At 37.0% G+C, this 19,058-nt stretch overlaps 2 protein-coding genes across 2 annotated transcripts; one reads left to right on the top strand and one right to left on the bottom strand.

The window, feature by feature from the left end:
• The first annotated feature begins 53 nt into the window (after positions 1 to 53).
• On the top strand, positions 54 to 12,595 carry LOC112052296 (serine/threonine-protein kinase Tor). The gene is made up of 11 exons (XM_052887339.1): positions 54 to 544; positions 830 to 1,591; positions 2,216 to 4,797; positions 4,892 to 5,055; positions 5,139 to 5,424; positions 5,504 to 7,245; positions 7,410 to 7,569; positions 7,656 to 7,871; positions 8,340 to 8,711; positions 9,189 to 9,503; positions 9,902 to 12,595. The coding sequence occupies exons 1-11, from the start codon at positions 319 to 321 to the stop codon at positions 10,334 to 10,336; spliced, it is 7,260 nt and encodes a 2,419-aa protein (XP_052743299.1). The 5' UTR covers positions 54 to 318; the 3' UTR covers positions 10,337 to 12,595.
• On the bottom strand, positions 12,585 to 15,905 carry LOC112052299 (cytidine deaminase). The gene is made up of 2 exons (XM_052887349.1): positions 15,762 to 15,905; positions 12,585 to 14,072 (listed from the first exon to the last, which is right to left on the bottom strand). The coding sequence occupies exons 1-2, from the start codon at positions 15,796 to 15,798 to the stop codon at positions 13,639 to 13,641; spliced, it is 471 nt and encodes a 156-aa protein (XP_052743309.1). The 5' UTR covers positions 15,799 to 15,905; the 3' UTR covers positions 12,585 to 13,638.
• Between the last annotated feature and the right edge of the window lie 3,153 nt (positions 15,906 to 19,058).

The raw sequence follows: 19,058 nt of genomic DNA, 5'->3' as shown, positions 1-19,058 counted from the left end.
AGGGTTAGTTCGTTATCTGTAATATTTTGAAACCCTAAAATCAAAATTGGCAATTTGACATTGACATCTGACATTGTGATAATGGCCGCATGTTTTCAATTTATTGTTTACCTTTTGAATTATAATAAATAATTATCATTTCAATTCAACATTTATGAAACAGAAACAGAACCGAAATTTATATTGATGAAATGATATGATTATAAACAGAGTGCTACTAATGTATGAAATAATAAAAGAAAAGTATGTCGGCGACTACGAGCTAAATTAAATTTGTATAGTGGATCTTGTATAAATATATTTTAGCACAACATCAAAATGACTAATAGTCAATTGGTATCGGATTTGGTCATGGGCTTAAAGTCCCGCCATACGGAAACCCGTCATAAAGCTATTCGGGAACTGCAAAATTTCGCAAAACAGGATTTGCGTGAAATGTCTCAGGATGCTTTAACTCAGGTGTTAGATGAATTCAGTCAACAAATTCATATAATGACATCAAGCTACGATAGCAATGAGAAAAAAGCTGGAATTTTAACTATAGGTAATAAACTTGAATTTTAACTATTTTATCTAATCATAACATAATCCCTAGAACTTCCAAGAGAGTTTCTCTCGCAAAGAGTAAATTGTATATAGGGTATTCTATATATTCTCGTCTAAAGATTTGTTGTGGTGCATCTTAGAAGATCAAATCAGAAATGAGGATATCTGCAGAAGAACCAAAGTCACTGGCTGTATATCTCTAGTTGTTGCTAATTTAATATAATAGTTAATTATGAAAATTTTTAGATTGTCAAATTAATAAATAAAGTATTCTTTATTCCAGTTTGCCTAATAAGCAGTGATTCTGAAGCAAATAAAACAAGAATAACACGTTATGCACATTATTTAAGAAATATATTTCCATGTAATGACATGAATATATTGGAACTTGCTGCAAAGACTGTGGGAAGAATTTCAACATCACTTGGAATAAAAAGAGGGGAGTATGTAGAAATGGAGATAAAAAGAGCATTTGAATGGTTATCTGGGGAAAGAAATGAAGCCAAGAGACTCTCTGCTTGCCTTGTATTAAGAGAACTAGCTATTGCAATGCCATCATTCTTTTTTCAGCATATTAACAGTTTTTTTAACTATATAATTAATGCAATACGCGATCCTAAAGAGCAAGTAAGAGAAGTTGCAGCCAGGGCCATAAGAGCTGCTTTGGTGGTGACATCACAGAGGGAAATACCAGAGCAAAGCAACAAAGCACATTGGTATATTCAGTGTTACGAGGAAGCCATGACTTCTTTTTCTGATCAAATGAGAGAAAGGTTTATGAGCAGAGATGAGCATGTTCATGGATCATTACTAATTCTGAATGAACTGTTCCGTTGTTCAAATTCTAACTGGGAAAAGAAGTACACTGCTCTTATGCAGAAACTTGATTCAGAACAAGAAACATCAGATGAGATATCCACATTAAATCCAAAGATGTATACTACATCTGCTTATCAATATGATGATAAAAATCAACACATTGTTATTCTGGAATCATCAATATGTAAAAAATTATTAATGGAAAAGTATGATAAAATATCTGTAGGTGAGTAAATGACTTGTTTTTCATGAGATGAAGATAACATAATAACAGTGTGCGGTTACAAAGTGTTAATAATTTTTATCACAAAGTAGACAGTATGTTTAAGATGCATGATATGCATAAATACCAACGGGGGCCCAAAATTAACTGTCTTAACTTTTCAATATATTTTAACCAATTTTATGATCACCACATACATAGTTCACCCCTACCACCACAACAAGACACTTCTGAAAACCATCCTCCTAATTTTTAAACTTTTTTTTAACTTTGGCCAATTATTGGGATGTTCTTTAGCCATCCAGCTATTTTTGTTTTACTTCCTCCATAGTAGCGAAACACAGGTCTCTCATGTCCTCTTTAAATTCTAGGTACCTAGAACCTCCATAACAAGTACCCTAAAAAAAATTCAGGGTCCCCTTTGAACTGATTTTGAGATTCAAAACATGCTTGAAAAATAACTCAGGAGAGGTGCCCCTAACCAGTACCTGTTCAAACAATAAATTTTATCCAGTTCTCTTATCACAGCATCCCAATTCATGTTAATCCCCTGGTCCCCCCGGTGTATGTAAATCATTGCACATTTGTAGTTTATAATATTTAGTTGACAGTTTCTTATATTTTTAGATGTAATGGCACAACAGATTTCAAGATCGCATGGTGTTCATCAGATGCTTCTTTTATTAATACCAAGATTAGCAGCATTCAACAGAGAAGCATTTGCTCGAAAACATCTGAAATCCACAATCAATCATTTAATAACCTTTCTGAGAGGCAGGGAAAAAGAGAAAGCAATGGCTTTTACAACATTGGGACTTATTTGCATTGCTGTAGAAGATGATATCAAACAGTACCTCCCTCGAATCATAGAAATTATAAAACAAACATTTCCTCTTAAAGATGTTCCTAGGAAGAAAACTGGTATAGATACACCCTTGTTTCACTGTGTCACGTTGCTAGGTATAGCAATGAAGGAAAACGTCGCAAATGAAATAAAAGAACTTCTCGACCCCATGTGCGCCACGGGACTTAGCTCACAATTGACAACATGTTTTAAGGAACTAAGTCAAAAGGTGCCATCTTTGAAAAAAGATATTACTGATAGGTTGCTTAATATCTTGTCTTTGATATTGAGGAAGAAACCATATATGTCCAATAGTGGAGAATCACCTTCTGTGCACGCTTTGTCAAAAGCTTTATTAGTAGAGCCACATGATGCTGTAAAGTTGGTCTTAGCCTTGCATACTCTGGGTACATTTGATTTTGAATGGAACAATACTCTTATGTCATTTATCAGGAGATGTACTGATCATTATTTGCAATTTGAGCAACAAGATGTGCGACTAGAGGCAGTCAAGACTGTAGCTAAATTGCTTAACAAAGCTATTGAACGATGTTCGGTCACCAATTCTCGTACTTTAAATGCTTTAATTGATGAATCTCTCGGCAAACTTTTATCTATCGGTCGCTCTGACTTTGACCACGAAATTCGGTATAAAGTGCTTGAAATATTTACTAATCCTGTATTTGATAAATATTTAGCTGTTGAGGAACATCTGAGTTGTCTGTTTGTTGCTATCAATGATTCAAATAGCGACGTGAGTGAGTTGGCCCTGTGTGTCACAGGAAGGTTGAGCAATATAAATCCCAGTTACACTACGCCCGTTCTGCGACAACTATTCGTACAAATATTAATGGAATTACAATATTCAGAATCAGCTCGCAATAAAGAGCAGTCACTCAGAATGGTAAATAACATCATATCACACGCTCCGCGATTGACGCAACAGTTTGTGGATACAATTTTAAAAGTTTTCATACCAAAATTAAAAGAAGACGGAACAAATTCAACTATGATATGTATAATTTTAAAATCTATAGGAGATCTTGCTGAAGTTCACGGTGGTGGGAGTGCTCTGATCAGTTGGTTGCCAGAACTAATGTCGATCCAGCTCGAAATATTGTCAGATCCTAATCAGCCTGAGAAAAAAAGTGTTGCTTTATGGTCTTTTGGGCAAGTCATAGGCGCAATCGGTTATGTTGTGTCACCATACATGTCATATCCTAATCTTATGGATATGCTTCTGAATTTCTTAAAGACTGAACAGCATCCTGTAGATAGAAGAGAAACTATTCGAGTTCTTGGTCTTTTGGGTGCTCTTGATCCTTATAAACATAGAGTTAATCAAGGGCTAATTGATTTCCAAACTGTGTCTACATTAATACCTGTGCCAGATACATCGTCGACAAATGATAATTTCGACATCAATGTAAGTGAAATGCTCGTCAGCATGTCGCCTCTAGTTCTGGACGAATTCTATCCAGCCATAGCAGTAACGTCACTAATGCGTATACTGCGCGATCCATTACTGGCTCAACACCACACAAGCGTAGTCCATTCTGTCACCTATATTTTCCAAACTTTGGGTATAAAATGCGTCCCATACATTTCGCGCGTTACTCCGAGTCTTATATACGTCATCCGAACAACTGATAATCAAAATTTTAGGGAGTTTTTATTCACACAGTTGGCGTTACTTATTTCTGTAGTAAAAATCCACATTCGGGCATATTTAGAGGAAATATTTGATCTTATCAGAGAATATTGGACACCAGACAGTCCTTTGCAACCCACACTTATATTGTTGGTTGAGCACATAACAGTTGCTATCGGTACAGAATTCAAAGTATATCTGCGAAAGATATTACCAAACATTTTAAGAGTTTTGAAAAACGATAGAAGTAAAGATAAAATTTTAACTGAGAAGTTATTACTAGCGATTCAGAAGTTCGAAAATAATTTGGATGACGTTTTGCTGTCGGTAGTGCCCGCAATAACTGGGCTATTTGATGGAAGGAATATACCGACGTCAATATCCAAATTGGCGATGGAAACGATTGAACATTTAGCAATGCATCTGTATCTTAAGCCATATTCAGCAATGATAATTCAAACATTGGCCAAAGTTTTGGAAAACAGTCCATCTCTGCAACAAACCGCAATGAACACGCTTTGTGCTTTGATCGTTCAATTAGGACGAGAATACATAGACTACATTGCTTCGATAGACAGAATATTAGTCAAACATAAAATTCAATGCCCAAATTACATAGTGTTAGTAACCAGGCTGCAAGTTATTTCTACCCTGGCTTCAGATGATGATTATCTGGACGAAACGAGGTTACGAATACGAAACCTAAAGAAAAATGTAAGTATTGTATTTTTATATATTTGTCCGTATATTGTAATTATCCGTAGAATAAATTGTAAAATGATTGACATTGATTGAGATTTGTTCATAGGTGGTCAACAATGATCCTCAAACGATCCAGAAATTGCCGCTCAATGTGGAAAAGCTTCGAAAATGTTGGGCAGTCAATAATGTTGTATCAAAAGAAGATTGGTTAGAATGGTTACGTCAACTAAGCGTTGGATTTTTGACCGAGTCCAACAGCCCGGCGATAAGGTATCCCACATGGAAATTTTTTCAGTTTATTGTTTTTAGGTATTGACAGCTAAATTCCTGAAAATGTAAATGTTTATTTGCAGAGCTTGTTCCAGTTTAGCACAAAATTATCCGCAATTGGCAAGTGATTTATTCAACGCAGCTTTCATGTCGTGTTGGACAGAGCTGGGGGAACAGTCCCGTAGTGAGCTAGTTACAGCTTTAGAAAGAGTGCTTAAAGTACCTGATGCTCCAGAGGTGGCGTTGGTTGTACTCAACCTTGCAGAATTTCTGGAGCACTGCGAAAAAGGCGCCCTACCTATATCTATAAAAGTTCTTGGTGACACCGCAATAACTTGCCGGGCTTACGCAAAGGCTCTTTTCTACAAGGTATTTGGAACACCATTTCAGGTTTTATATCAAAATTCATGATTGCTTTTTTTATTATTCCCAAAAACTATTTTCGCAGGAAGAAGAGTACCGAAGGAATCCTTCAACCCAAGTGGTCGAGGCGCTTATACATATAAATAATAAATTACAACAAAAGGAATCCGCGAATGGGTTGATTGAAAAAGTTATTTCACAAAAAAGAAACGGAGACTGTTCTTTAAACGTACATGTGCGTTGGTACGAGAAACTGCATAACTGGGATCAGGCGTTGGAACTTTACAGTAAAAAGTTAGATGATGATCCTCAAGACAGTGAATCAAAATTAGGGATGATGAGATGTTTAGAAGCTTTGGGAGAATGGCACAAGCTTTATAACATTACTACAGATGAATGGGATACGATGAATGAAGATTTTAAAAATAAATCAGCGAAAATTGCTGCTGCTGCTTCTTGGGGCTTACAAGAATGGGATTCTATGAAAAAATACGTGAATTGTATTCCTGACGATACTCAAGATGGTGCATTTTACAGAGCGATTTTGGCAATCCACGAGGGGCGTTGGTCGGAGTCGAGACATTATGTCGACACAGCGAGGAACGTACTAGATGCAGAATTGTCAGCAGTAGTTGGTGAAAGTTATCAGAGAGCATACGGGTCTTTGGTAAATGCGCAGCTGTTAACAGAGTTGGAGGAAGTCGTAACATACAAACTTGTCGAAGAAAGAAGAGGTATTATTCATAGAACTTGGTGGACGCGGTTGCAGGGTGGTCAGCGTTTAGTCGAAGATTGGCGAAGAATGCTTCAAATTCGCACCTTGGTGATGACTCCTCGAGAAGATTTTCAGACTTGGTTAAAGTTTGCTTCTTTATGCAGAAAAACAGGTGCCGTTAATCAAGCACATAAAATAGTTCTTTCTGTGTTAGGTTGCGATCCAATGTCTAATTCTGACGTGCTTTTACGAACTCAAGATCCTAGAATTGTTTTATCGTATAGCAAAAATTTATGGGACGCGGGAAATAAGCGTTATGCTTACGATGTTTTGCAAAGGTTTGTGGATACCTCCGAACCAGAAAATGAAGAACACTGTCGTTTACTGGCACGCTGTCATTTAAAATTGGGATCTTGGAGCGAGTCCCTCCAAGAAATCAATGAATTATCTATACCAGAAATTTTAAGGAACTACGACGCAGCCACTAACCTTGCACCTGAGTGGTACAAAGCATGCCACGCTTGGGCGTGTATGAATTTCGAGACTGTACTGTTTTATAAACAACAAGACAGTATATCAGAGAGTAGTCTAGCTGGCGGATCCAGCGAAAAAAAGGTCTCAAGGGCGGAATTCATCAATACGTATACAATACCCGCCATTAAAGGATTCTTTAAATCTATTAGTCTCTCAAATGGAAGTTCTCTACAAGATACTTTGAGGCTTCTTACATTATGGTTTGATCATGGACATCACCCCGCTGTGTATGACGCTTTGTTTGAAGGCATAAGACAAATTGATGTTAAAATATGGCTACAAGTTATTCCTCAACTGATTGCTAGAATAGATTCCCCGAGGAGTTTGGTGGCAAAATTGGTGCACATCTTGTTGATAGATATCGGCAAACTTCACCCACAAGCTTTGGTCTATCCTTTGACTGTTGCCACAAAGTCCTCATTTGTGACGCGGAAAAATGCCGCTAACTATATTTTGAGGACCATGTGTACGCATTCACAGAAATTGGTCAGCGAAGCTGAAATCATATCAGAGGAATTGATCAAAATTGCGATGTTGTGGCATGATCAGGTTTACACTGCATTAGAAGATGCCTCAAGGTACAATTTTATCATCATTATTACATGTTTATTATTGTCACCGTTATTTTAAAATAATGTAAAACAAATAAATATTACAAAAGTTTTAATGATGCAAATTAATGCTGAAATTAATTTCATCTTGATTTTGATTAATGTAAGTTTTCAAATATGATAATTTTTAGGTTATACTTCAGTGAAAAAGATTACAGGGGCATGTTTAGAACGCTTGACAAAATGCACGCAATGCTCGATCAGCCGCCGGAGACATTGAAGGAGGTGTCTTTTCTACAAATGTATGGTCGAGATTTGCACGAAGCTCAGCGCTGGTGTGAATTGTATAAGGTGTGCACCAACTGCAATTAATTAGCGAAATACGAATATAGAAACCAAAATCTGAGTTAAATTGACTTCTGCCTGTTCTCTGCCAGGAGAGCAACGAGGACCGGTACCTCAACGAGGCGTGGGACCTGTACTGCCACGTGGTGCGGCGTATCGGTGCGCAGTTCCGCTCGCACACGTCGCTGGAGCTTCAGTACGTGAGCCGGCGGCTACACGCATGCCGAGACCTGGAGCTGGCCGTGCCCGGCTCCTACGTGCCCGACGAGCGCCTCATACGCATCGCGCACATCAATACTCACTTGCAGGTCAACATCAACATCACCATACAGCAGTCTTCCTCAACGATTGATTTGTCAATGACTTACATTTTCTCATCGAGGTGAAATATTGTAACTATGGTCCGAAAATTTAGGGTCACCAGACGTCACTACAAAACAAGAAATAAACATCTTGTAGTGTGTACGTACTATAATATTGTCCAAAACGTTTAGTTTGACTAGATGGTTACTGTACAGGTACTTTTACATGTGTTTTCTGTGGTACAGGTTTAAGGTTTAATAATAGGACATAAAAATCTTCTCACTTCTCTCATATTGCAAGTCAACATATTTCCCAGTATAGCAGCGGCTACAAAACTCAAAAGTCAGACCCAAGTATTAGGACTATGCTCTTATTGCTAACTATAACTTGCCCAGTTTATCAATTTTTAGCGGAAATGACATAATATAAATTACATGACACAATATAAATTAATTTAAAATTGTTGGTAACAGGTTATTAAATCCAAACAACGGCCACGTCGTCTCACAATACAAGGCTCGGACGGAAAGCAATACATGTTCCTGCTAAAAGGCCACGAGGACTTGCGTCAGGACGAGCGAGTGATGCAACTCTTCGGCTTAGTCAACACCCTGCTCCAAGCAGATACGAATACATACAGACACGATCTAGCCATTCAGAGATATGCGGTCATACCTTTATCACCCAACTCTGGTCTGATTGGTTGGGTACCCCAATGCGACACTCTGTATAACCTTATAAGCGATTATAGAGACAAGAAAACTAATAAAATGGCTTTGAACACTGAGCAACAGATAATGTTGAGGATGGCATCTGATTATCAGAAATTGATGTTAAAACATAAGGTATGTATTTAGCCGACGCCCCGCGGTTTCACCCGCATAGTTCCCGTTTCCGTGGGATAAAATATAGCCTATAACACACAAACATAGTGGCTTTCTGGTGGTAAATGAATTTTAATAATCGGTTCAGAGATTACCTACCCCCTACAATACCACAAACTTTACCTTTTTACAATATTAGTATAGAGTGAATTTAGAGTAAAAGCATTGAAATTACCCATTGTGATGGACAGTGACGAATGATTGTAGTTAGATTATGAAACGTTTGCATGACGTTTTTAAAACTCGAGTGTATCATAGGAACCGAACGAAGTGAATTTTATATCAGAGACAAAAGTTTCTAGACAGAGATTAGAAAAAACACAAAAACTGTAAACAGCTAAATAAATTATTGCTGGAGAATCGAATTCTATTTTTTTAGTTTTAACTATTATTGTAGTAACTGCAAGTTACTGTACTAACCAATAAGACATATTGCAGGTGGAAGTCTTCGAATACACTCTATCTCAGACACCAGGGAATGACTTGTCCAGACTCCTGTGGCTCAAGAGTCCATCAGCTGAGGTTTGGTTCGAACGCCGCACGAACTACATCCGCTCCCTCGCTGTTATGAGCATGGTGGGCTACATTCTGGGACTCGGGGACAGACATCCGTCCAACATCATGCTGCATAGAGTGACAGGAAAAGTATTGCACATCGACTTCGGCGATTGTTTTGAAGTCACACAAACTAGAGAACGGTTTCCAGAAAAGATACCGTTTAGATTGACTCGGATGCTGATTAATGCTATGGAGGTAAGTATTTTATGCACTTTCTATAAATACGCTTATATTATAGGCATTTAGGCCATTTTAAGGTTTTCTCATTTATTTATTTGCACTGTCATTTTGAGTGCCCAAGCAACCAGTGGTCAGGACTCCACTATTGTAATAAAGTAAAGTTTCGCTAAAATCCGTAGAGTAGTTTTTGTTTCTATAACGAACATACAGACTGACAGACAGACATAAATTTTACTGATTGCATTTTTGGCATCAATATCGATCGGTAATCACCCCTATTAGTTATTTTGGAAATATATTTCATATACAGATTTGACCTCACTACGGATTATAAGTATAGATTGTTGTGTTGCACGGATTTTTGTTCGTTATTTTCTGCTGCTGGTATATTTAACGATGAGTTAATCTCGCAGGTAACTGGTATAGAGGGATCATACCGTTCAACGTGCGAATCAGTGATGCACGTCCTTCACAAACATCGCGACAGTGTCATGGCGGTACTGGAGGCTTTCGTCTACGACCCACTGCTGAACTGGAGACTCATAGACAACGAGAAGCACTCCATCACAGAGTCCACCTTCTCTTCTGACATCGAGTCTTCATACTCCCTTCCCAGCAGGAGCAGGAATCACCTGCGATACGAGTCTTTGGAAATGCCACCAGAGTCTAACCTCAACAAGCGCGCTCTCGCTATATTGAATCGTATTAGAGACAAGTTGACCGGACGGGACTTCCCCAATATAGAATCGGTGGTTAGTGTACCGAAACAAGTCGATTTGTTGATTAAAATAGCTACAAACAATGAGAATTTGTGCCAGTGCTATATAGGATGGTGTCCGTTTTGGTGAGATGTAAGTGTTCAGTATTTTTTATTTACGGCTAAAATGTCTCCTGCTCCATTCGTCTATCTCGAATTCCTATTGTATGTATTGATCGATGTTATGTTTTATGGTAAAGGTTTGGTTTTGATTGTCGTAATGTTAACTGAATAGTCGTAGCAGAAGTGCGTTTTTGGATTGTGGGTGTGACGACATCGACACCTATTTACCAATATACCGTTGCGTATTGCCGCCAGTGGCGCGCAGACTTATCTAGTGGTTAGACGCGGATGATTATTTGATGATGATAAACTTGTATGATTATGCTTTACTGATTCTTGTTGAATTTGTCACAAACCCAAACCTTTATAAAATATAACATCTACCAAAATGTGAGAAAAAGACACCACTCAAAGTGGAACTTGACATTTTATCTTATTCTAAGATTCATATTAATTGTCAAGGTATAATTATTCGAGGAGGCTCTGTATTTATAATTGTATTTACATATACTGCAACGCTATATTTAAACTAAGGTGATGTTGAAAATGAAAAAAGTAAATAATCACTTGTTCGGTTCCAACCTTATTTAAATATCATTATAGTAGGCGTCTGCTAGTAGAATAAACAATTCTAACTGTTCGTGGTAAACTCGAAAACTTTACACACTGGCTTTCGATTAATTCTAGAGAAAGGTTGTATAAAAATTGTCAAGGATTTGTAATTTTTAGAAGGGATAGTTTCCACATTGTCACAGGAGTCTGCTATTCAGTATTAATATTTATCTTGTGAAGTGAATCCAGTAATCTATCCAGTCCTTAAAATAACGTACTGCCTAAACAAACGTCGCATCAACGTTCGCTTTGGGAAGTTATACATAAAATGAGGCGAATTATCGACAAATTATTATCGATGATATTCGGCATTTTACACTGACTCTAAAGTAATAGGTATTATAACTATTATTTTTTCATTCAGTAAGTTCTCCGTGAAGAAAATGCCACCACGCAATTGAATATAAAATAAAACATTAACCAAGTAGGCGCAATTATTTGCAAGGTTCTTTCGTTGGAATGTGCAATTACTTTGTCAATGTTTGTCAGTTTGCTATTGTATTGTGACGTTTATGCTTATGTATAAGGAAATGAAATAAGGAACTTTGATTAATCACAGTTAAGCTTCCTATTTCCTATAAGTATTAGCTATATGACACTTTACACTATATACAAAAATAGACACTATAATCGCGGACACCGTCATGTTACTATACTAACGCGAAATTCGCGCAAAACGGCTGATTTAAAATTTAAATATAATTATTAACCGAAATATGATTTGCGTTAAGCTTTCGTTTCAGATTTGGCCGTATATTATAGCCATTGGCAAAGAGCTTCATCAGTGAGGTGCATTTCATTTATTGTTCCTATCCCGCCGAGAGCACTAAGATGTTTTATTATATTGACTATGTCGACTTTAATCTATTGGTAAAATAATAGAATTTTACCAACCTCATGTCATCGCTCCTCGTTATTTTTTTACTCGTTATAGGTTCCCGATTGTTTATGATTGTAGATTGATGATTGTTTTTTTTTCATTTACTTGTTATCATTTTCATTTCATTTGATAATGATTTGATATTTTTTTTTTGGAAATAGTACCCTATCAGTATAATACAGCAAAATAATCTCCATTAGTATGTAAATTTTGAATTATCAAAAACATTGTTAATTGTGATTTTGAGATAACATCGATAACACCATGCTGTACCTACATCACTATTTAAATACTTCACAATACTTTGCGAGGGTACGCGCCATCTTGTTCTTTCAGACTATTTATTTGTGGTGCAGCGAGATTTTGACAGTTTTCTTCACTTCAATGTTTGAATGTTTCTTTGACGCCTAGCATTTATTTTTACGAGTAGGTACCCATGTATATTGTATGCAACGCTATTTATTTTCAAGCTAGACTTTCAAATGTATATTCGAGCCTTAGAAACTATTCACTGGCAGATCTTTTATTACACTCGTCTTATTTCCCAGTACTATTAGGGTAGATATACATTGTATGATCAAAAGAATCTGTCAAATATTTATGGTCAAGCTTTCAGGTCAGCAAGTACCTATCTTGTTTTTGTTTATTAAAGTTATTACTTGTAAGTATTATCTATAACGTCAAACAATTATTATCTTACATTATTTAATTAACTACATATGTATTTATAAGTGTGTAATATAGCTATGTAAAACATTTAATTGGGTAAGCGTAATAAACAAAATTTTATTCAAATGCGTTTATTTTTTACATATTTGATCGCCGCTATGTGCTTAGTTTCGTTGAAACTTACGAGGCTGCTTGCAAGCGAGCAAGAATGGATTGAAATACGAAAGTAATGCTGTGATTACGTAATTTATCAAAGTAATTATAAAAAAAAAAAAAAAAATTAAAACCGTCGCGCCCGAAGAAACTGGTAGGAACTTTTAATTTTACTATTATTATAGTAGCTAACACATCAATTAACGAGACTATGGAGGGTAGATATAAAAAGAACCTTCTCATTTGGGGATTACCCGATAAAAGTATCCACTTGTAACGATAAAACAGTAGTTCAAAATCGGGCCAGAATGGCGCTTGCGATAAAATAAAATCATAGCAATCGTAGTTTGAGTGACGTAGACAGAGAAGTAAATAGACAGATAGAAATCATCCTTCGCATTTCATGTAAACCACTCTGTAAAAACTGTCTAATAACATTTTAGAATTCAAACTATTCCGAGTGTTATTCATATTAATTTGTTATGAAACACGGCTAAAACTCACGTGATACACGTGGACACCGCTTATTCATTCGATGTCGCAAATTACAAACAAAGTAAGATAGTGTTAGTTCGGATTGTTTAGGTACAAGAAAAGGGTCAAATCAAAATGACGTTCAGGAATCGTCAGTGTAATGGAAATTTCACTCCCACACCTTAACCCCTCTCTCAACGCGCGCTGCGAGCGGCAGTACGCGCCGCCGCGTCGCCGCGTCGCGGTTTTCGATCACTCTATGGTTTGGATCGTGACGCGTTGCAAGAACCAGCTTATGACTAAGGGCCTTGTATGGGTTCGAAACTAGTCGGGCATTCTTCTTTTTATTTTAAGCCGTATTTCTTGATAAATTAATGTGTAATAACATTAAAAATAGAGCTACAGTAGCGCCTCCTAAAAATTAACGCTCCTTGATATAGAGATGGTTCTTCTTACCTCTACCCTCGATGGTACCAAAAGGTACTATTCACAACCAGTGTGTGCATCCATTATTCATCAATTACTACAATAATGCATACATACTATTTACAATTATTAATGACGCTATCTTTTTTATAACTGACAAACGATAGCGGTAGTAACTGAGACAGCTTTGTACATAAAACTTTATCCATCGATGGTTTGGTGAGGAATATGTCTATATCGCCGTCCGAACCTCGAAATTCACTTAAAGTTTGCCTGCATACACCGCAGGGCGCTGTGAACGAGTCATTTTGATGCGCGGCAACCGCCACCATTTTGAATTTCAAATAACCGTCGCAAACGGCTTTTGGCACTGCTGCCCTCTCTGCGCATATTGTCGGCGATAACGTAGAGTTTTCAATATTACATCCTGTGTAGATTTTCCAGTCCTCTTCTGTTAATATCGCAGCTCCAACTGCGAAGTTTGAGTATGGACAGTACGATCGCTTGCGTATGTCCACCGCTGCCCGTAATAAAGTTTTGGCCGTCTCGCCTGTTATTTAAAACGTGTCTGATATATAATTTCCATATTATAGTACCACAGTACAGTACAGTCACACACAAGAGCTGTTATAGCCCAGTGGACATGACCTCTGCCTCCGATTCCGGAGGGTGTGGGTTCGAATCCGGTCCGGGGCATGCACCTCCAACTTTTCAGTTGTGTGCATTTTAAGAAATAAAATATCACGTGTCTCAATCGGTGAAGGAAAACATAGTGAGGAAACCTGCATACCAGTGAATTATCTTAATTCTCTGCGTGTGTGAGTCTGCCAATCCGCATTGGGCCAGCGTGGTGGACTATTGGCCTTACCCCTCTCTTTCTGAGAGGAGACTCGAGCTCAGCAGTGAGCCGAATATGGGTTGATGACAGTACAGTACGTACGTAGTATGTATTTCTGAATTTCGTGTACACAAGGATAATTTTATTATGTCGTAAAGAGATTACCAAGTTTATTACTTGATGTACCTACTTGAGGTATAAAGATTAACAATATATTATTTACACATCGTAAAGATTGCTGCATAAGACATTTGAATAAAGTCAAGGTCAGAAGTTTTCACTTTATGGCTACAAAGTATAAAATAATGAAAAATATTATTATTACCACCTTCTCCTTACTTAGAGCACTAAAAATAGTTTTCAGATCATTTAAAATCTTATTGGGGGGAAAATAAAAATATAAATCACTGAACAGAGTTTTCATGTTGTTTTATGTTTGATAGCTTGAGGATTTAAGCTACCTCTAGCTAATTAATGAAGCCAGTGGCGTAGCTAGGTTATCAAGGGCCCTGGTGCAAATGAAAATATGGGGCCCCACTACCGTATGGTTAGATGTTATTAAGTAAAAACATTCATCAGCTCTTTTTCGTTTTTGAAATTTTCTAAGATTTTCTGGCAATTTGATTGGAGTAGTGTGGTAGATATAGATATTTTTCAAAACTTCTCCTAAAATAAAAGAAGACGGCTCCTGTAATGGACCATAAAATTTTTAAAAAGCTTGACTATCATGATGAATGATAAATATGAAATGTGATAACCGATTTAACCGACCGATTAAGTACAGATTTCCGTGATTTGTTAAGAAACAAATCACGGAAATCTGTAATCGTTAAAATGTTCTCATGATGATGATAATTATGTTAATCTGGTAGACCAACCCTAACGTAAAAGCTAGTAGGTATAAAAATACTCGGGGTCAAATTATAATTAACAAATGCTTAATCAAGATTATTAATTTTGATAATGTTAATTGAAGGTACATGTCATAGGAAATTGATTTCTTGTATTGTATTGATTAAAATGGCCGTCCAAAGTCATTGTAAATGTATACATAGGGTGTTGTTACGAGTAAATGTAGAAATTTCAAATGTTGTATTTACCTAAGTACCTACCTGATTATTATTATGTATGCAAGTATCACTATAATTGGTATTTACCAACTTTTTGTATTGCAAATCATTGTTTATTTACAACATATAGGTAGCATTAGCAACTAGGTCAACGTGTATTTATAGGCGTGATTATAAATAGATTGCTTTATAATATTTTGCGAGAACCAAAGAGAACCTGAGCAATATTTTTGAATATTGTGCTAAAATCTAAGAAAATGATTATTAATCTACCTATATCTTATTGCGTATTTGCGTATTCAGTTACGATTGTAAATATAATAGTACTCACTTAAAGAATTAAAGTCCACAATTTCGAAATTGTCCATCGGCGCGCAATTTTCGTACGTATTGTAGTAACGCAAACGTGTGGGGCGACGCGTGCAGCTATCCCTTCGGTCGACGGCCAACTGATTGTGATTGCGTTTGATGATTGTTGATTAGATAGCTACGCAGCTTCAATGATTGAAAGTCGTATAAAAACTAAGGTGACCATGCTTGAAGAAAACGGCCAATAAATCATAACTTACGGTGTATGTGGTGGAGTAAAAAGTTTTATTGATGTGAAACATCTATAGCCGCACGCGGCACGTAAAACCGATTTCTGGCGTGGCGATGCATGCCGTGGCGACACTTCACTACGGCATATATATATACAGTCTATATACAATAGTGTGTACGGTGTGGCGACGCGTCGCCATGCGCAATCGACTGTGCGATTCTCTCCCACTCGATCCGGCGTTAAGCCATCTCTATCGCTACACTGAGCTGTTATAGTGCATACTCCGTATCATTACGACATATTTAGTTCCTATCACAATCTGTTTTTTTCTGCATATTACTTTTACAAAATAATTTTATGAAAGGTTTATTATGTTCTGACATACATAAGCAATATCCAAGGAATCATCTATATCTATACTAATATTATAAAGCTGAAGAGTTTGTTTGTTTGTTTGATTGAACGCGCTAATCTCAGGAACTACTGGTCCGATTTGAAAAATTCCTTCAGTGTTAGATAGCCCATTTATCGAGGAAGGCTATAGGCTATATTTTAATCCTGTATTCCTACGGGAACGGGAACCACGCGGGTGAAGCCGCGCGGCGTCTACTAGTACAAAATAATTCAAATGTATGGTAGCTCTACATGCACTAAGACCAATGCGTTTGATGTCTGCATTGTGCCCGCTTATAATAAGTACTAGAAGGTATAATAGATAATTGAATTAGGTAAGTATAATCATTAAATATCAGGATTTTATTTGAATAGGTAATATCATAACACGTGGGTGGGCGTTAAATATCAGTATTTTATTAGAATAAATGACCTAAAAAAAGATTTCATAAAAGTTATAATATTGTTTTAACTTAGGTACATAGGCAATATCCGAGGAATCATCCGAAATAGTTCGAATGGATGGTAGCCCTACACGCACTTAAGTCCAATGCGTTTGAAGTCGGCATTGTGCCCGCCTGTAATAACAGCTATAGTAGGTAATTGAAGTAGGTATAACCATTATCATCTGGAACTGATCGCTACAGCCTACAGGCAGTTCAAGCTATTTACTTAAGCGATTGTTCAGGGCATAATAGGGGACACCAGAGACGACCGAAAAAAGAGCACACGAAATTTAAAGCAATTTCAAAATCCGCATGTTATAAATTGAGGCTGATTGACACATATTCTACCTACGATACATAATTATTAACATTTTTTTAGTTAACTTAAGGATAAGGGGTCCAAAGGGGAAGATTGCTCAGGGCATTAAGTTACCTAAAGCCGGCACTGGATAAATAATAAACATCATATAACCCCGACGCCACTTTTTATTTTCATTTGTTTGTTCTTTACAAGTTAGCCCTTGACTACAATCTCACCAGATGGTAAGTGATGAAATTCAAGATGGAAGCGGGCTTGTTAGAAGTTGGATGAAAATCCACACCACTGACGGTTTCTACATCTTTGTCGGTAGGGTGACTAGCCTTTTTTTCTGATTGTGGAAGTGCCGTAGGCTCCATAATGGGACCTCAGCGGCGTCACCGGAGGGTAACTAGCCACGGCCGAAGTCTTCCACCAGCCAGACCTGGCCCAATTAAGAAAACCTCACTAGGCCCAGCCGGGGATCGAACACAGGACCTCCGTCTTGTGAATTTTTGTTTCTTTTGTGAGAATTTTTTTCTCTTCATTTGGGCCACCAACTGATACAGGGCCCCTCCAAGGCACGCTACGCCACTGCACTACGCGTACCTCTTATAAAAGATAAAACTCGATAGTTCTTAGGAAACAAATACTATGTACTACACTAAGTACATTACAATGATAATTCTAGATTTCTAGGTAAAGTCCCGTAACTAAAAATCGAAACATCGAATGAACATTTAGTGTGTAATACCAGTGCCCACAGAGAACAGAGAAAGTACCGTCCTCGGGAATGTTCTTCAGGCGTCAGTGCTGCCACCTTTTAATCAACATCATTATGGCTATAATAAAGCCATACAGCATACTCGATGTGCACTGTTTACCAACAAATTAAAAATGAGGGTGGAAATCGCTAGTCATTTTACACCTAGAGATAATTATTATAATTGCCTAACTTGAACAACATTTTAATCAAATAACACTAGATACATAATAAAAAATAAATAAGTTATAAAATGACATGCTTTTTCTACCTCGTAATGTTTATTGGTAATCAGTAGGTTCATCAGAAGAGAGCCGTGATAGTCCAGTGGATATGACCTGTGCCTCCGATCCCGGAGGATGTGGGATGCGGGTTCTAATCCGGTCCGGGGCATTCATCTCCAACATTTCAGTTGTGTGCATTTTAAGAAATTAAATATCAGGAAACCTGCATACCAGAGAATTTTCTTAATTCTCTGCGTGTGTGCAGTCTGCCAATCCGTATTGGGCCAGCGTGGTGGACTATTGGCTTAACCCCTCTCATTCTGAGAGGAGACTCGAGCTCAGCAGTGAGTGAGAGTTGATAACGAAGAATCAGTACACGTCGAGTATGGCTTTAGTATAGAGTGAATAGGCACTTTCAACGCAAGTGTCCTATCCGAAACCTTACCATTGCTTTCCATCAGGCATGATTGTAGCCAATTGACCATAAATAAAAATATCTATACCGAAAATTTTCTTAGAAGTCTTATCACCAAAACAAACCCGTCTTGTCACTAAAATCACATATTTCACTTACGTTATACGTAATTTCTAAAGAACAAAGTGTCTAAATCCTTTATTATACGCATACAGTACGAATTACACCAAAAACTACACCGAATTTACGATTTATTCACATTTATTTTCTGAAAAACAAAATCACAACGAGATTAATTTGCACAGCTTAACTACGATTACGGCAATTTGACATTTCGTAACGCTAGATTGTCTATGAAAAGCAAGGATGGGTAAATAACATCGAGCGTTAACTTATCGATAAATGATAATGAATGATTCTTTAATAATTGATATGTTGTTACTTTAAAGATGGGAAAATGAAATATTTTATAATCATTTTATTTTAAAAAATAGTTTTTTAATAAAAATGTTATACAATACATATGCTCACGTTATTCTATAGCGTAA

The sequence above is a fragment of the Bicyclus anynana genome, chromosome 19 (assembly GCF_947172395.1).
Source record: "Bicyclus anynana chromosome 19, ilBicAnyn1.1, whole genome shotgun sequence".
Lineage (NCBI taxonomy): Eukaryota > Metazoa > Arthropoda > Insecta > Lepidoptera > Nymphalidae > Bicyclus > Bicyclus anynana.
The sequence above is the reverse complement of the archived record's forward strand: the minus strand, read 5'-3'. Positions and strand labels throughout refer to the sequence as shown.

Coding starts and splice junctions, on each gene's coding strand:
- LOC112052296 (XM_052887339.1), top strand. CDS start 319: ATGACTAATAGTCAATTGGTATCGGATTTGGTCATGGGCTTAAAGTCC. Junction 545..829: donor AGCTGGAATTTTAACTATAG/GTAATAAACTTG, acceptor TCTTTATTCCAG/TTTGCCTAATAAGCAGTGAT. Junction 7,246..7,409: donor GCATTAGAAGATGCCTCAAG/GTACAATTTTAT, acceptor GATAATTTTTAG/GTTATACTTCAGTGAAAAAG.
- LOC112052299 (XM_052887349.1), bottom strand. CDS start 15,798: ATGGACAATTTCGAAATTGTGGACTTTAATTCTTTAA. Junction 14,073..15,761: donor TGTGGACTTTAATTCTTTAA/GTGAGTACTATT, acceptor TTTAAATAACAG/GCGAGACGGCCAAAACTTTA.